Source organism: Salvelinus sp. IW2-2015, unplaced genomic scaffold, assembly GCF_002910315.2.
Source record: "Salvelinus sp. IW2-2015 unplaced genomic scaffold, ASM291031v2 Un_scaffold2672, whole genome shotgun sequence".
Taxonomy (NCBI): domain Eukaryota; kingdom Metazoa; phylum Chordata; class Actinopteri; order Salmoniformes; family Salmonidae; genus Salvelinus; species Salvelinus sp. IW2-2015.
The window spans coordinates 1-18,613 of NW_019943978.1; the positions used below are offsets into that span (position 1 = coordinate 1).

Below are 18,613 nucleotides of genomic sequence, written 5' to 3' on the forward strand. Positions count from 1 at the left end.
TCTGTGATCTTACCTATAAACATGGTTTGAGAGGACGTCTCTGTGATCTTACCTATAAACATGGTTTGAGAGGACATCTCTGTGATCTTACCTATTTAAAAGCATTTCGCTACACTCGCAGTAACATCTACTAACCATGTGTATGTGACCAATAACATTTGATTTGAGGACATACCTGTGCAGCGATGCCCCCTAGCCCTGCCAGGTCTCCTCCACTGCTGGCATGCATGCCTGTAGTCCAGGTGATGGCATGATACTGGAAGATGGTAAAGGATAGCTCTCCGTTGGTGATCAACACCAATTGGAATGTATTCACCTGCACAGAGGACAACTGGTTACATACAGTTTGTTGAATATTAAAAATATTCATACGTACGTCTCTTAAGAGTGTCCACGAAATGGCCAAAATGTAAGGTCAAATTTAACAAGAAAGGGGTGCTCTCTCTCTCCCCTATCAATCAACAATGAGTTTGGGGTGTTTTTCCTTCCCACTACTGCTTGGTTGTTGCGGACCCAGGCTGGGTTACTGTAAAGCACTGTTGATACTGTCACGACTTCCTCCGAAGTCGGTCCCTCTAGTTGTTCGGGCGACGTTCGGCGGTCGACGTTACCGGGTCTTCTGCCGATCCACTTTTCATTTTCCATTTGTTTTGTCTTGTCTTCCCACACACCTGGTTTCAATTCCATCAATTACATGTTGTGTATTTAACCCTCTGTTCCCCCCATGTCCTTGTCCGGTATTGTTTGTTTGTAAGTGCTTGTGCACGTTATGTCTGGTGTGCGGCGAGTTTTGTACCCATTTATTGATCGCTCTGTTTTCCGGTGGTTTTTATGATTAAACTGGTTCGTTGGAAACACAGTTTTTGCTCTCCTGCGTCTGACTTCTCTGCCGCCAGTACGCACCCCTTACAGATACACAGTAAATACATTTGATAGGTTGAGAATCTTACCGGTGTGATGTCACTTCCTCCAAAGAAGGTGACTTTGTGCCACGTTGAGATGAGGATCCATGTCGCAGTGAATTCTGGGAACTCAGAGAAGTATCGTTTGACGTCAGCTGTGGCCCTCAGGAGGACAGACGGGTCTTTACTCTCCCGGTAGAAGACTTGTCCCGCCCGCCGGTTGTCCACGTCAGCCCAGAACGCTGCCACAACCCTCCGGTCTCCGGCGATGGGGAATGCCACTGGTGTGAACTGAGATACCTCTCTGAGGAACGAGACCAGACCATTGTTGTTCACCTGTTGGGAAGGAGAGGAGAAGATAAGGTTAGACACTAATCACGTTTCCATCCACATGTTATAATGCCAGTAAAGTCATACCATACAAAAACAAAATCAACAGGAGCTGTGATGGAAACAGGAAGTTTCAGTACAATTTTATAAATGCTGACAAATAATTTGCTCGTTCGACCTTAATGGGATCTTTTTTTGTGTCTAAAATTAATTATACGAGAAACGGARGTGGAAAGTAAACTTGGAGTCACGTGATGATATATTGTGTGGTTGACCCACTACGAGTCGGGAAAGCATCCAGTTTATCAGGCTACAGATGAAATACATGATGATGAACTTCACAGGGTGGTGAAAGTGGGAGGTTCCTTCACAAATATATATCCAGGGTTTTATTCTTGTGAAATCTGCCGTTTGGACAAATAAAAATAATCTTACACTTTGATGCATAATAATATCTCCATGTAGACGATGTGTGCGCTCTATCAAACAATCTGCGTTCATCTGCCGTGTGTTGGCATGGACGGGCACGTCCAATACCAGCAGTGGCACACTCACTATTAACCAACACCAAACAACTGTTTGCGATGAGATAACTTTAAGCTAGAGTTTGTAAATGCAATGAAACTTCCCATTTAACTTGGGAATATTACCGCAAGTCAATTTTTTATGTGCTACTATCATCATCATGTATAGCCTTTTATGTGCGACAAGTCAAGTTTGATTGAAAACACCTTCTGGTAAGAAATGCTACATATTGCTTTTGCAGAATTTTGCAATGAAATTCTGTCATCCATTGGATGGAAACCTAGCTTATGTTCAATGTATTCATGTCGATCACCTAAGGCTATGGTGGCCAAAATGTGCATATTTACACGTCTTTTAACACATGTCAATTTGGTGGCTTGGAAACTACACCACTAGTGCGAAAATGCGCTATTTTTAAAAAAATCGGTCCACAATTGGATGGAAACTTAGCATACTTGTCTCAAAATAATTCCATCCCATCTACTTTTTTTCTATCAACAGCAATACACAAACATTGAATTTTTTCTGAATATTAATCTACTGGGGAAGACTATGTTAACGTTGGAGGAGCTACCACAGCCAAGACTGAGTTCTGGCTATGAGTTAATTGAAAACTCGCAGAAGTAAGGGTAGGGGGCCTAGGAAGGCCTCATTGGCTAGCAGGAGGTTTGCTGTATTAGCAATACACTACAGGTCGAAGGCAGATGTAGGAAAGGCAGGGCAGGCAGGCGTAGGGCTAGGCAGGGCATTTGTAGAGCAGGCAGGTAAGGTTAGGGGTAGGCAAGGGTTAGGAGTAGGCAGGGCCAGGTCAGAAGCAGGCTGGGTAGGGTTAGTGGTTAGGGTAGGGTTAGGGGTAGGTAGGGGTTAGGGTAGGCAGCAGGTTAAGTGTAGGCAGCGTAGGGTAGGGTTGGGCAGGGTAGGGTAGTGTAGCAGGTAAGGGTTGGGTGGGCAGACAGGACAGGGCAGGCAGGAGCCATGGGAAGTGTTAGGGTACGGTAGGCAGAGGTTAGTGTGGGCAGGCTAGGAGTAGGGAAGGGATTAGAGCAAGCAGCCCTGCGGTTGAGGGTAATTTATGGTAGGTAATCCAGGCAGTTGCAGAAGGTAGGGATGATCAGGGTAACGGTAAGGTAGGTAGGTACGGTAGACAGGGTAGGGTAGGGTTAGTTATTTGGTAGGTAATCCGCGGCAGGCAGGGTAAGTCGGTAGATAGAGTAGGTAGGTAGGTTATGGTAGGCAGGGTAGGGTAGTTATGGTAGGTAATCCAGGCAGGGCAGGGTAGGGTAGATAGGGTAGGTAGGTAGGTAGGTAGGCAGGGTAGGGTAGTTATGGTAGGTAATCCGGGCAGGGCAGGGTAGGATGTGGGGAAACAGAGAAGCAGCAGTCTGCAGGGGCAGATCCAGAGACAGAGTGCTAACTTCTATAAAAAATAACCCTAAACCTAACTTTACCTGGTACAGTAGAGGAAAGGCAAGGATGGCAGGGGCAGCACAGCCTCCACAAACTCACTCAGGAGAGGGCTGTGGTGTTTGAAGGAATATCACTGCAGAATTAGTGTAGTAAATCAGGCCAACACTAAATAGTGATCATACTTCTGATAACCGGAATATGTTTAGGCGCCTCGTCCGATCCCGGAGAGCATCTGGAAAAGGTTAAAGGGGATACTTCGGGATTTTGGCAATGAAGCCCTTTTATCTACGTCCCCAGAGTCAGATGAACTCGCGGATACTATTTTTATGTCTGTGTCCACTTTGACGGAAAATGCTAACTAGCGCTAATGGTAATGACTGAAAGTCTATGGGTATCTATTACGCTAACGCTAGTTAGCATTGGCTCACCAAACTACCTCTAACTTCCTTCATACTGGACACAGAGACATACAAAATTGTATCCACAAGTTCTTCTGACTCTGGGGAAGTAGACAAAAGAGCCTCATTGCCAAAATCCAGAAATATTCCTTTAAACCGGCCTTGAAAGTTTCCTTCAGAGTCTGAGTATCTTATTAAACATAGAAGGCGGTTTAAGGAAATCCCAGTAAGGMTCAACCAGGTGCTCTAATCTAGTATAGTATAGTTGGTATTACTTTACAAGGATGGATGTCACATTGAGATTAAACCCTCTGTTACATGTAGGGGGAGAAAGAGATCTCAGTTAAAGGGATCTGATGATAGGGGATCCATTGAAACACCTTTCTGTTTCATTGAGGCTTGTTGACGTGCTTGGGTAATAGCTATTCAGTCAGTCAACCAGGCAGGCATCTTAAATGTTCAAACATTATCGGTCTATCTAGTCAGATTACCGTTCCGTCAGTCTGAGTTCATGCCATCTAGTCAGCCCTCTAGTCAGCCATCTAGTCAGCAGTCCAGCAGTCAAACCCAAGCAGGCAGGCATTAGGTCAAACAGTCAGTCAGTCAATCAACAGTTCATCAATCTAGAGGTCGCGCCAGCTAGTCAAGCCATGGCCTAGTCAGGTCCATCTGTCAGCCATCTAGTCAGTCATCTAGTCAGCCATCTAGTCAGCATTCTAAATCAGCATTAGTCAGCCATCTAGTCAGCTCATCTAGTCAGCCATCTAATCCGCCACTAGTCAGCCATCTAGTCAGGAGGCCATCTAGTCAGTCATGAGTCAGTCATCTAGTTCAGGGATCAATCTAGTCAGTTCCCTCTATCAGTTCTCTAGTCAGTTCATACAGTCAGGCTCTAGTCAGTCGAGCTATGAGGCAGTTAATGGAGCCCTCCTAAATTGGGTTTGTGTAAAGCAGTTCAGTCCAGCCTCCTACAAGTTCGATCCTGGTTTTCTCTCTCCCTCGTCTCAACTCTCACTGTCTGCAATCCACCCTCTCTTCATCAATTCTCACACACTTTCTCCTCTCTCACTACCCCTCTCTCTCATTCTCCTCCTCTCTCTTTAGGTGCTCTCTCTCTCTCTCACTTCCCCGCTCTCGTCTGTCATTCTCTCTCTCTCATCTTTCTCTCTCTATCTTCATCCCATACCTCTCTCGTGTTCGCAATTCTCTCTCTCTTTTCTCTCAACTTTCTCTCTCTCAGCCTCCCCGGCGTGCTCTCTCCTTCTCTTCTCCTCTCATGCTCTCTTCGCTTCTCTCACTCCACCCAAAATCACTCTCTATTGCTCTCTCTCGCGTCGTCACGTTTTCTCATCCACTCTCCTTTCTCTCTCAAGTTCTCTCTCTCTCTCTCCTCTCACTTTTCCTTCTCACTCCCCCCCCCTCTCTCTCCCTTTTCTTCTGGGCCCCTCCCTATCCCACCGGGGTGTCACCCAACCCCATCGTTATGTATTCTCTTGGGGGAGGTTCTTTGGGCGCGGACGATTTCTGGGTTTTCTTGGGTAGTTTCTCTATCTGGGGAGCCAGTTTATTTTACAAACTAAAATATAACTGTATCATGGCAAGCTGAGTGCCAAGCAAACCCCCATAAAATGCAAAAGTGCCGGGGAATCAGCTGAGGGAAAACATTAGTCTTTCCTTGTTTCAAAGAGACGTTCCCACAGACAGTCACAGCCGCCACAGGGTTTAATGAAACACAGGAAGTAGTTCTAGCAACAACCTTGGCCGCTAATTACCCTAAACCCTTAATTCCAAATGGCACGCACTATTCCCTATATGTGCACTTCTTTTTGACCAAGTGCACTGTTGCTGCCAAAAGTAGTGCATCTCATATAAAGGGAATAGGGTGCAGTTTGGGACATGGCTTCTAACTGGCCTGTACTCCCCTAGTCCCTAATGAGATGGGGGGGTAGCCTTGTGTTCAACCTCATGGGCTAGGTCACCTCCCATCACACACACCAGCACACACACCACACAGTTTTTTCCACTTAAAATTTTTCTCAAACGCTTACAAGCGTTTTATATGTACTTGCCATCTCAAAAACATGAATCCATTCATCAAACGGATGTTATATACAAGTCAAAATTGCAAATAGATATTCATTAAAAGAACATGACTGCCTGCAAAAAGCTTAACGCAACCAATAGTATCACTTGAGTCCAGTAGACAACGAGCAGAAAGTCTGTCTATTTAAAAAAATCCCTATGGATCAACACATATTCCTTGCATGATCAAAACAGGAAGTCACACTATCCAAAGTGCGCATTATGGGTATTGATAAAAACAGGACATACAACGCTCAAAGTGCAACTTAATGGGTAATGATAAAAACGAAGGACCCGTAACAATATCCACAAAATGGTGCAGCATTATGGGTATGATAAAAACAAGAAGTACAACTATCCAAAGGAGCAAGCATTATGGATGATAAAAAACAGGAAGTACAACTATCCAAAGTTGCAGCATTATGGGTAATGATAAAAACTGGAAGTAACAACTATCCAAAGGTGCAGCATTATGGGTAATGATAAAAGAACAGGAAGTACAACTCACCCAAAGGTGCAAGTATTAAAGGTAATGATAAAAACAGGGAAGTACAACGATCCGAAGGGTGCAGCATTATGGGTAATGATAAAAACAGGAAGTACAACAGATCCAAAGGTGCAGCACTATGCGTACATGATAAAACAGGAAGTAACAACTATCCAAAGGTGCAGAATTATGGTAATGATTAAAAACAGGAGTACAACTATCCAAAGGTGCAGCATTATGGGTAATGAATAAAAACAGAAGTACAACTATCCAAAGTGCAGCATTGATGGGTAATTGATAAAAACAGGAAGTACAACTATCCAAGGTGCAGCATTCATGGTAATGATAAAACAGGAAGTACAACTATCCAAAAGTGCGCATTTAGGGTAATGGATAAAAACAGAATACACTATCCAAAGGTGCAGAATTAGGTAATCAATCTCCTTTCATGTATATTCCACCAAACAATTTCATACACATCAATCAAATGATATTCCTGAGAAAAACATTATATAAAAAACATATTGTGTGCAGGATCATTCATCGGTATCATCGACGAATACGCAATTCCGATTGTGTTCAATTACTAAAAAGCCGTTTTCGTCATTCGTGTTTGAAGACTTTCCATTGGTGCACAGAAACACAATCCACAACAGAAATAAGGAAAGGCGAATAGAATGAAGAATCACAACTGATATGAATTTATAGGCCATCAATCCACACCAAAACAAAGCTCTATAATGAAAGATCACGATGACTGAGGAGTAACACAACTTCGTTCTCTACATCTCTGCATGTCCGCAATATTATAAACAATCATAACAAGATATTTCCAAATATCGTACATGGTATGACACCAATGGGGTGATTGTCACGATCGTTTGAAGCATACTCGGACCAACGTGCAGCGTGATCTGGGTTCCACATCTTTATTAATATAAAGTAAGTGAACCATGTAACAAAACAATAAAGAAAGAACGAAATGTGACGACAATGGAGTGCTAACATACAACTACACAAAAACAATATCCCATAAAACACAGGTGGAWAAAAGGCTACCTAAATATGATCCCCAATTAGAGACAACGATTACCAGCTGCCTCTACCTGGGAATCAAACCAATCACCAACTGTCACGTTCGTTGTTGGAAGGATTGGACCAAGGCGCAGTGTACTTTGAGTTCCACATACTTTTAATGAATAAAGTGAAACTGAAGCAAATACAAAACAAATAAAGAATAAACGAACCGTGACGACAATGCAGTGCGAACAGGCAACTAAACATAAACAATATCCCATAAACCCACAGGTGGAAAAAATGCTACTTAAGTACGATCCTTAATTAGAGACAACGATTACCAGCTGCCTCTCTTCCCAATTGGGAATCACACAAATCACCAACATAGAAAATAAACCTAGAACCCCCACATAGAAAATATAAATTAGAACAACCCCCACAGTCACGCCCTGACCTACTCTACCATAGAAAAACAAAGGCTCTCTATGGTCAGGATGTGACACCAACATAGAAATAATAACCCAGAACCCCACATAGAAATAACTAACTAGAACAACCCCCAGTCACGCCTTGACCTACTATACCATAGAAAAACAAAGGCTCTCTATGGTCAGGGCGTGACAGTGATTTAGAATTTTGTGCAAGTAGTATTTGCCGTAATGCCGTAAACTGTGAAAACAATTGCACGAAAGTGTCTTCTGATGACAACAATGGATGTGACCTAAAAACCCGTACTTATGTTTTAATAGTAGGTATTTTTGGGCATGAGAAAAAAAACATGTTTTGTAGTACGTGGAATTTAGAAAGTCTAGTACGCTTTAAATGCCAGGATGTCATACTCAGTAAACTTTTCATCTAGTAGAGAATTCGCTGCACACTCTTGAGAAAGAGAATAGTAAAGGTCTTTTAGCAAGGAAATGATCAGAAGTGTAAAGGTCTTTTAGCAGGGAAATGATCAGAAGTGTAAAGGTCTTTTAGCAGGGAAATGATCAGAAGTGTAAAGGGTCTTTTAGGCAGGAAATTGACTCAAGAACTGAAAGGTGGTTTAGTAGCGCGAATAGTGGATCCCAGAAGTGTTAAAGTTATTAGCGAACGAAATGATCAGCAAGAAGTGTAAAGGTATTTTTAGCATTTGTCCTTGAGAAAGATAGATAATAGAAGAAATGTACTTTAAACACCAGATCCCAAACTGTTTGCTTCACGATTGGACAAAAACTATAAAAGGAGCGTTAAATACATATTTTTGCATTGCATAATTACGAAGAAAATTCTCCTTAATATATTTGCACTGAAGTGGAATGATACCGTTTCAGAACATAAAAAGTATGAATTAAAGAAAAAATACATTCTGATGCAAAATGTATTCGGATTGGTGTAAACTTCCTATTTTGTCAAACAAGCCGTCAATCTCAAACGCGTGGTATTCTCCACCAAGCCAAACAACAACCTGGGCAACCATTCCTACCTGTAGACATCGCTCCGCCAATTAACGGTTGCTAAAATTCTACATTGTTCGCCTCATTTCAGTTTGTGACAAAACAAGCAATGTATAGTGCAGAGAATGCACTGTACATCTAAACCGCTGTGAAATATATTTCAATATTGAAAACACATTGTATTTTCAGCTGTTTGAAGCTGATGAGACAAAACCGAAAGTAAAAGATGAGTCCACACCGAGTGTTGTGTGGAGGGAAATGTGGGAGGAGGAAGAGTTGTTTGAATTCAGGCCTAAGTGGTTGCAAAATCCACTAATTCCATTATGGGGCTTCATCCTAAATGATGCCTCCTTCAATGCACACACATTAACAGACACACACACACCTAACAGACACATCACACCTAACAGACAACACACACACCTAACAGACACACACACAACAGCTAACAGCTACTAACACACACACCTAACAGACACACACACCTAACAGACACACACACATAACAGACAACACCACACCTAACAGACACACACACCGTTAACAGACACACCCACACATAACAGACACACACACACCTACAGACACACACACTAACAGAACACCACACACTAAAGACACACACACCTAACAGACACCACACAAACTAACAGACACCACACACATAACAGACACACACACACCAACAGCCACCCACCAACAGACACACCTACAGCACCATAACAGACACACACCACACATAACAGACACAACAGACAACACACACACCTAACAGACACACACACCTACACAGACACACACACATAACAGCACACACACACCACCACAGACACAGGACAGCGGACGATGAAAGACACCAGACAATCACACCTAAACTAAGACACACACACACAGATAACCGACAGGACACACACACGCATAGAACGACACCACGACAACACATACACACCCTAGACAGACAGCAACACCTAACAGACAGCACACACTAACTGAACAGCAACACCCACAGACCACCTAACAGACACACCACGAAACCACACAACCTAAGACCACAGAAAACACAACTACACACACCCTAACAGACCAACAACAGACACAACCATCAAACAGCACCACACACCTAGAAACTAACAGCACCACACTAAACACAACCTAACAGACACACACAACAACAACAACAAGGCAAGCAATACAAACATCAATCAATCCTTCATCCAACTGTATTTATATAGCCCTTCATACAAATTGCAGCTGACGTCACAAAGTGCTGTACAGAGAAACCGCAGCCATAACCCCAAACAGCAAAGCATATTACAGATGGTAGAAGCACGGTGGCTTGGAAAACTCCCATGAGGCAGGAACCTAGAAGAAACCTAGAGAGAACCAAGCTCTGAGGGGTGGCCAGTCCTCTTTCTTGCTGTGCCGGGTGGAGGATTATAACAGTACATGGCCAAGATGTTCAATACGTTTCATAGATGACCAAATAAATGTATTTATATAGCCTTCTTACATCAGCTGATATCTCAACGTGCTGTACAGAAACCCAGCCTAAAACCCAAACAGCAGCATACAGATGTAGAAGCACGGTGGCTTGGAAAAACTCCATGAAAGGCAGGAATAGGAAGAAGCCTAGAAGGAGAATCCAGCTCTGAGGGTGGCAGTCCTCTTCTGGCTGTGCCGGTGGAGATTATAACAGTACATGGCAAGATGTCAAGACGTTCCATAGATGAACCAATAAATGTATTTAAATATAGCCCTTCTACAATCAGCTGATATCTCAAAGTGCTTACAAAACCCAGCCTAAAAACCCCAACACCGCAAGCATACAATGTAGAGAGCAACGGTGGCTTGGAAAAACTCACATGAAAGGGCAGGAAACTAGGAAGAAACCTAGAGAGGACCAAGCTACTGAGGGGTTGCCAGTTCCCTTCTGCTGTGCTCGGGTGAGATTATAAAATGCATGGCAAGATGTTCAAACGTCATAGATGAACCAAATTCAAATGATTTATATAGCCTTCTTACCTCAGCTGCATATCTCAAGTGCTGTTACAGAAACCCAGCCTAAAACCCCCACAGCAAGCAATGCAGTGTAGAAGCACGTGGCTAAGCAAAAATTCCCTAGAAAGGCCAAAACTAGGAAGAAACCTAGCAGAGGAACGCCAAGGCATATGAGGGTGGCCAGTCCTCTTCTGGCTGTGCCGGGTGAGATCTATACCAGAAACATGGCCAAGATGTTCAATATGTCATAAATGACCAGCATGGTCAAATAATAATAATCACAGTAGTTGTCGAGGGTGCAACACATCAGACCTCAGGAGTAAATGTCACTTGGCTTTTCATAGCGATCATTCAGAGTATCTCTACCGCTCCTGCTGTCACTAGAGAGTCGAAAACAAGCAGGTCTGGGACAAGGTAAGCACGTCTGGTGAACAGGTCAAGGGTTCCATAGCCGCAGGCAGAACAGTTTAAACTGGAGCAGCAGCAACGACCAGGTGGACTGGGGACACAAGGAGTCATCAGGCCAGTAGTCCTGAGGCATGGTCCTAGGCTCAGTTGCCCGAGAGAAGAGAGAAGAGAAAGAGAGAGTGAGAAAGATTAGAGGAACATAGTTAAATTCACACAGGCCACCGGATAGAGAAATACTCCAGATATAACAGACTGACCCTAGCCCTACACATAAATTATTGCAGAATAATTACTGGAGACTGAGACAGGAGGGGTCGGGAGACATTCTGGCACTGGCCGAYGATACCCCCGGACAGGGCCAACCAGGCAGGATATAACCCCACCCATTTTGCCAAAGCACAAACCCCACACCACTAGAGGGATAACTTCAACCACCAACTTACCATCCTGAGACAAGGACAAGTATAGACCACGACCATCTCCCCCACGGCACGAACCTGAGGTGGGGTGTCAACCCGCACAGGAAGATCATGTCAGTGACTCAACCCACTCTAGTGCACAATTTTGAACATGAAAAGTTATTAATAAACAWATTAGGCACATTTGGGCAGTCTTGATACAACATTTTGAACAGAAATGCAATGGTTCATTTGATCAGTCTAACACGTTGCACAGACACTGCTGCCATCTAGTGGCCACAATATAAATTGCACCTGGACTGGAATAAAACATGGTACGAAAAATACAAAAGAACGGTTGTTTTTTTCTTTGTATTATCTTTTATCAGATGTAATGTGTTATATTCTCCTACATTCCTTTCACATTTCCACAAACTTAAAAGTGTTTCCTTTCAAATGGTATAAAGAATATGCATATCCTTGCTTCAGGGCCTGAGCTACAGRCAGTTAGATTTGGGTATGTMATTTCAGGTGAAAATTGGRAAAAAAAGGGGCAGATCCTTAAGAGGCAAAACACTGCCATGTTTAGTTTTGCCCAACCTAGGTCGAGGCACAGACCCAGTCTCAATGGGGATAGCTGAGCTGACTACACTGACTGTGCTAGTGGGAGACTCCACTGTGCTGCCAGACTGGCTAACAGCCTGCTGCCTGGCCTGCACCTTATCTCATTGTGGAGCTAGAGGAGTTAGAACCCTGTTTATGTTGGTAGATAAGATGAGAGCACCCCTCCAGCTAGGATGGAGTCYGTCACTCCTCAGCAGTCCAGGCTTGATCCTGTTTGTGGGTGAGTTCCAGAAAGAGGTCCAATTATCTACAAATTCWATCTTTTGGGAGGGGCAGAAAACAGTTTTCAACCAGCGATTGAGTTATGAGACTCTGCTGTAGAGCTCATCACTCCCCCTATACCTGGGGGCTCACGAGACAGACCTTACTCATGCCAACACATCTTTATAGCTGATTTACACGGCTGAAGCTATGTTGCGCTTGGTGACCTAACACACACAATGATCCTGCCAACAGTTCTCCTGCCAAGCCATTCGTACCTGCATATGGGTATATCTCAACAGTAGAAACAGGCGTACGAAGACAGACCAGGCAAAACTAATTACCAGAGACAAGTAAGCAACAGCCAGCATGAACTGAGATTACAGCAGACAGGGTAACAGACAGCCAGGCTGAGACTAGATTACATAGCGTACCAGACGAGTAAACGACAGGCCAAGGGAGTGAAGAACATAGATTACAGGACAGTAACAGACAGGCCAGGCTGGGAGACAATTACCAGGAACAAGAAGCTAACAGACAGGCGGCAGCTGAGACTAGATTTACAGAGACAATACACAGACAGGAGCGCATGAGACTAGATGATACCAGGACAGAACAAGACATCCCCGAGGCTGAGACTTGGAGATTGAACCACAGTGACAAAGATCGTGAAGACACGAACAGGCCGAGGCTAGCAGACTAGCATACCCAACAAGATAACAGAAACAGCCCAGGCTGAGAACTAAGATTACCAGGCCATGGGAACAGACAGGCCAGCTGAGACTAGATAATAACAAGGACAAGAGCGCGTAAAGCAGACCAGAGCCACGGCTGAGACTATACCTTATCAGGCAAAACGCCGTAAACAGACAGCCAGCTGAGACTATAGATATACCCAGGCCTAAGTATAAACAGACAGGCCAGGCTGAGACTAGATTACAGACAAAGAAGTACACAGACAGGAGCCAGGCTGTATGACTAGTAACAGGACAAGTAACAGACCCGGCCGAGGCATAGACCTACGGAAGGTTGACCCACGCGCAGAAGGTAAAGGACAGGCCAGAGCTAGAGAACATCAGATACAAAGACAAAGTACGAGACAGACTATGCCCAGCTGAGACTAGATACAGGACTAAGTAAACAGACGAGGCCAGGCTGAACTCATATCTTACAGAACAAGGTAACAGATCAGGCCAGGCTGAGACTAAGGTTCAGTTATCACCTTCCTAGGCGGCTCTGACTGAGTGACCGTCTTCAAAGCCATTCCTCTTTGCTGCTATAAAGGGAAAGGTATGCATACACATTACAGTACAGGACAAAGTACAGGACGGCAAAGACAAGGCTGAAAATGGCAATGTTTTCAAAGTATCTGTCGTATGAGGGAGAGGGTTAAGTGTTCTTTGTAGGGAGCAGTGGAGAACTGAAGGGTTTTGGGGGGGAAACACTTGAGCATACAGGAGATACTGTGTCTTAAGGGGATAAACTATGATAATACAGTAAGACAACTTTCTAGATCCACCTCAAATTGTTTGGTTCTACAGCTTCTACTGTTGCCATGGAGCTGAGGCTTGGAATGGACCTCTCCAGGAGGAAGACATTACTGTGTTTAGTGAAACTGTTCAGAACCGAAGCTTGTCTCTCATCTCATGAGAGAGAGAGAGAGAGAGAGAGAGAGAGAGCGAGAGAGAGCGAGTGAGAGCTCACAATGTGGCATGAATAGTTTGCGGGAGAGACGTTAATTGATTCAGCTAACAGTTTGAAAAACAAGCGTGACTGTAATTTCAAATGCCTGGCTGCCACAGCCTTTGATGTCTTAATATAATATATGCCATTTAGCTGACACTTTTATCCAAAGTGACTTACAGTTTACGTATGGTTGGTCCAGGGTATCTAACCCACTACCCGTTACAAGCAACCATGCTCTACCAACTGAGCCACAAAGGACCACGTATCTTAAGTGACATATGARTTATAATCAGACCTGACTCCTAGTTACCTCTAGTTACCTCTTGTTACCTCTTATTCACCCTTTGCCAGTTCCTCCAGGATTCTTTCATTCTTCGATCGCAAAATGTTTTGCAAAATCAGCAATTCTCGTGTATAATATGCTAGGGCTTGCAACTTTCACCAATCACTGCACTATTTCCACATAATATGAATCAATCAAGCAACACGCCAACAAACTTTTTCCCCTCGTCAGTGCATTTTCGTAAAAACAATTGGCATGAAAAATCAATCATTTTTTGCCAACAAACATCACAAAGAATCCCTGTGACAGTGCTTGAGGCATGGCTACAGACCTGGGTTCGATCCCCGGCTTTGTCTTCAGACGAAGAGGAGGACATCTGCCGTTACAGGCATAGCCAAAGACACGACACTTCTCTCTACAGCACTAACTAACGCAGATCATAATATCTCTCGGGGTGAGTTCAGCCACTCAAACGCATATGCCATCATACGATATCTCAATATTTTCTCATGGGGTAAATTGAGCAACCCTTGTACTATGGTTATTCTATGTAATTATATGGTTATTCTATGTAATTCTATGATATTATATGTAATTCTATGATTATTCTATGCAATTCTATGCTTATTCCATGTAATTCTATGATTATTCCATGTAATTCTATGGTAATTCTATGGTTATTCTATGTAATTCTATCTATTTTGTGATGTGCACCAGTCCCTCCTGCAGCAACGCACCCCCTACAACATGATGSTGCCACMCCYGTGCTTCACTGATGGGATGGTGTTCTTCGGCTTGCAAGCCTCCCCCTTTTTCCTCCAAATATAACGATGGTCTTTATGCCCAAACAGTTCTATTTTTGTTTCATCAGAACAGAGGACATTTCTCCAAAAAGTACGATCTTTGTCCCCATGTGCAGTTACAAACCATAGTCTGGCTTTTTTATGGCGGTTTTGGAGCAGTGGCTTCTTACTTGCTGAGCTGCCTTTCAGGTTATGTCGATATAGGACTCGTTTTACTGTGATAAAGACACTTTTGTACCTGTTTCCTCCAGCATCTTCACAAGGTCCTTTGCTGTTGTTCTGGGATTGATTTGCACGTTTCGCATCAAAGTACRTTCATCTCTAGGAGACAGAACTTGTCTCCTTCCTGAGCAGTATGACTGCTGCGTGGTCCCATGGTGTTTATACTTGTGTACTATTGTTAGTACAGATGAACGTGGTACCTTCAGGCGTTTGGAAATTGCTCACAAGGTTGAACCAGRCTTGTGGAGGTCTCCAATTMTTTTCTGAGGTCTTGGCTGATTTCTTTTGATTTTCTCATGATGTCAAGCAAAGAGGCACTGAGTTTGAAGGTAGGCCTTGAAATTACATAATTTTATGTAATTTTCCAAGCTGTTTAAAGGCACAGTCAACTTAGTGTATGTAAACTTCTGACCCACTGGAATTGTGATACAGTGAAATAATCTGTCTGTAAACAATTGTTGGAAAAATTACTTGTGTCATGTACAAAGTAGATGTTCCTAACTGACTTGCCAAAACTATAGTTTGTTAACAAGACATTGTGAAGTGGTTTGAGAAACGAGTTTCAATTGACTCCAACCTAAGTGTATGTAAACTTCCGACTTCAACTGTATCTAACCAAAGTAGTTACTTCAGATTGTTCTATACATTAGTTTGGCTATAAGTCTATAAGCTTCAATAGGACGTCTAAACCTAGCATGAAAGTGAATCCTTGTAGCTGTATGGGCCAATATAGTCAAAATATTTGCCTTGAGTTAAGTTTAGCCAATGACCATGGAGCAAATTGAGCCAATGGCCGGGAAGACGAGCAAACTTGAGCCAATGGCAAGACCGAGCAAATTGAGCCATGGCAAATGGCAAAACGAGCAAATTGAGCCAATGGCAAGACGAGCAAATTGAAGTGTTTTCTTCCCAGGCTTGTATTATCACTGGGATATGAGGTAACAACAGGGCCGATGTAACATGTTTTAAGGGATCTATTCAATCCACATCGTGGAAGTTCAGCTTTACAGCGTGATTTAAATTTAAAAGGCAACGTCCCCGCTTTAGCGGAAACTGCATTCAAGGTAAAAAAAAAAAAAAAAAGATAAATGTAACCTTTATTTAACTAGGCAAGTCAGTTAAGAACAACAGTCTTATCTATAAATGACGGCCTAGGAACAGTGGGTTTACCTCTTGGCGCATGATCCCCTGGAAACTGGATCATTTTCGTAAACAACCGTTGAATTGCAGAGCTCCAAATAAAATAAAAATACTAAAAATATTCATTTTCATGAAATCACAAGTGAAATATACCAAAAACACAGCTTAGCTTGTTGTTAATCCACCTATCGTGTCAGATTTTGAAAATTTGCTTTACAGCGAAAAAGCAATTCAATCGTTTGTGAGTTTATCGATCACTAGAACAAACATTACGAACAGCTAGCAGCAATGTAGATTGGTCACGAAAGTTAGAAAAGCAATAAATTAATCGCTTACCTTTGATGATCTTCGGATGTTTGCACTCACAAGACTCCCAGTTACACAATAAATGTTCCTTTTGTTCGATAAATTATTATTTTTATATCCAAAAACCTCCATTTGGTTGGTGCGTTATGTTCAGAAATCAACAGGATCCAGCAGTCATGAAGGGAGAGAAAATTCCAAATAGTATCCGTTAAGGTTCGTAAAACATGTCAAACGTTTTTAATAATCAATCCTCAGGTTGTTTTTACATAACTAATTCGATCATATTTCAACCGGACGGTAAACTATCGATACTAGAGAGAAAGAAAATGTCGAGCAACACTTTCGCGCGCAAAGAACTAATAAAGGACACAGGGCCATCCACTGACGCGTTCTGATAATCTCGCTCATTTTTTCAGAATAAAAGCTTGAAACTATGTTCTAAATCCTGTTCACAACCTGTGGAAGCCATTGTAAAATGGATCTGGTTGATATCCCTTTAAATGGAGGATAGGCAGGCAATGGAACAGTGATTTTTCAAAATAAGAGCCACATCCGGGTTAGATTTCCTCAGGTTTTCGTCTGCAAAATCAGTTCTGTTATACTCACAGACAATATTTTGACAGTTTTGGAAACTTTAGAGTGTTTTCTATCCTAATCTGTCAATTATATGCATATTCTAGCATCTGGGCCTGAGAAATAGGCCGTTTACATTGGGAATGTAATTTTTCCAAACATAAATATTCTGCCTCCTAGCGTCAAGAAGTTTTAACTTACCCTGTCCCACGGCTCAAWTTATCCCAAATTGAGCYAAGAAAGCACTTTTTTTTGGACAAGCAATGTTTAAAAACTTTAATATTTACATTAATATTTCCAGGGATACACAACATCCTGAAATATATGTAGATATCTTTGTCAGCAAAAAAAAACTATATTTCCCTTGACGTAGTGACGCTAAATGTTAAAAGTGACTCAACTTACCCCACTCTCCCCTATCACTCATTCCGTGGTCCTTATCGTGGTTGAGTCCCTAATGACATTCTATAGGGCTCTGGTCAAAAGAGGTGCACTTCATATAGAATAGGGAGGCATATGGGACTCCGACCTCTAATAATCTAAATCAGAGATCTGAGTGCACAGCAACATGCAGGCTTGTCTTATCTCGTCTAGAAATTCACTTCTGACTTTCACAGCATTGGAAGGTAGCAGGATGTGCCACAATTCATTAGCACCGTACAGTACAGTACACACCAGGACATTTCATACAGACAGGTTTAACGTCAACGTCGTTAAATATGAATGACATACCCAAAGGCCTCCTATGCTTATTGCTGTTATCGTTGTAAAATAAAGGTGAAATAAAAATWGTAGTGTAATAGTATTGAGCATGAAAGGGCAGGGCTACAGTCACATACCTCAAGTTAAATGAGGAAATAGTATTGGATGTAATAACGCAGGATGCACAGCTCTGGCGTGTCATGTCCTGTCCTGGTATTTCTGACCCTGTGTCTGTCTGTGTGTGACTCTGTAGTGTGTCATTTGCATTGGAACACTAACCTCACCAGCAATACACCCAAATGCCTGGAGCTAAAGTTAAATTATATGTACTGGGGGGGGCTTAACTAAACAGGCCACATGTCATGTCAGGACAGTGTTGATATTCTGTGTTTCACTCTGTCACTATCACTGACCTCACCCTCCTTCCTCAATCACATCAATCTCCACCTGGCTCGAGGCTACAGGCTTATGTTAGAACACTGACCTTTGACCTTGCAAATTGTTGCCATGGTACCTCCGAATGTCCTGGTCCGGAAGAGTGTTATAAAAGAGAGAAGGGGGGGCCCCTCCTCTCCTCTCCTCCCCTCCTCTCTCCTCTCTTCCCTCCCTCTCTCCCCCTCTCATCCCCTCTGCCTCCCTCACTCCCCTCTGCCACTCTCCTCTCCTCTCCTTAACCCTTAACTCT

General features: G+C 43.0%; 1 protein-coding gene across 1 annotated transcript in view; it reads right to left on the bottom strand.

Moving 5' to 3' along the window:
* Positions 1–175: 175 nt before the first annotated feature.
* LOC112074531 (sushi, nidogen and EGF-like domain-containing protein 1) overlaps positions 176–18,613 on the bottom strand; it is a gene marked incomplete at its 3' end in the record, with an annotated part of 22,526 nt that continues 4,088 nt past the window's right edge. The window contains exons 3-4 of the mRNA XM_070440577.1: positions 951–1,238; positions 176–316 (exon numbers count right to left, since the gene is read on the bottom strand). Of these exons, the coding sequence (XP_070296678.1) occupies positions 176–316; positions 951–1,238 (429 nt within the window). The remainder of the gene's footprint in view (positions 317–950; positions 1,239–18,613) is intronic.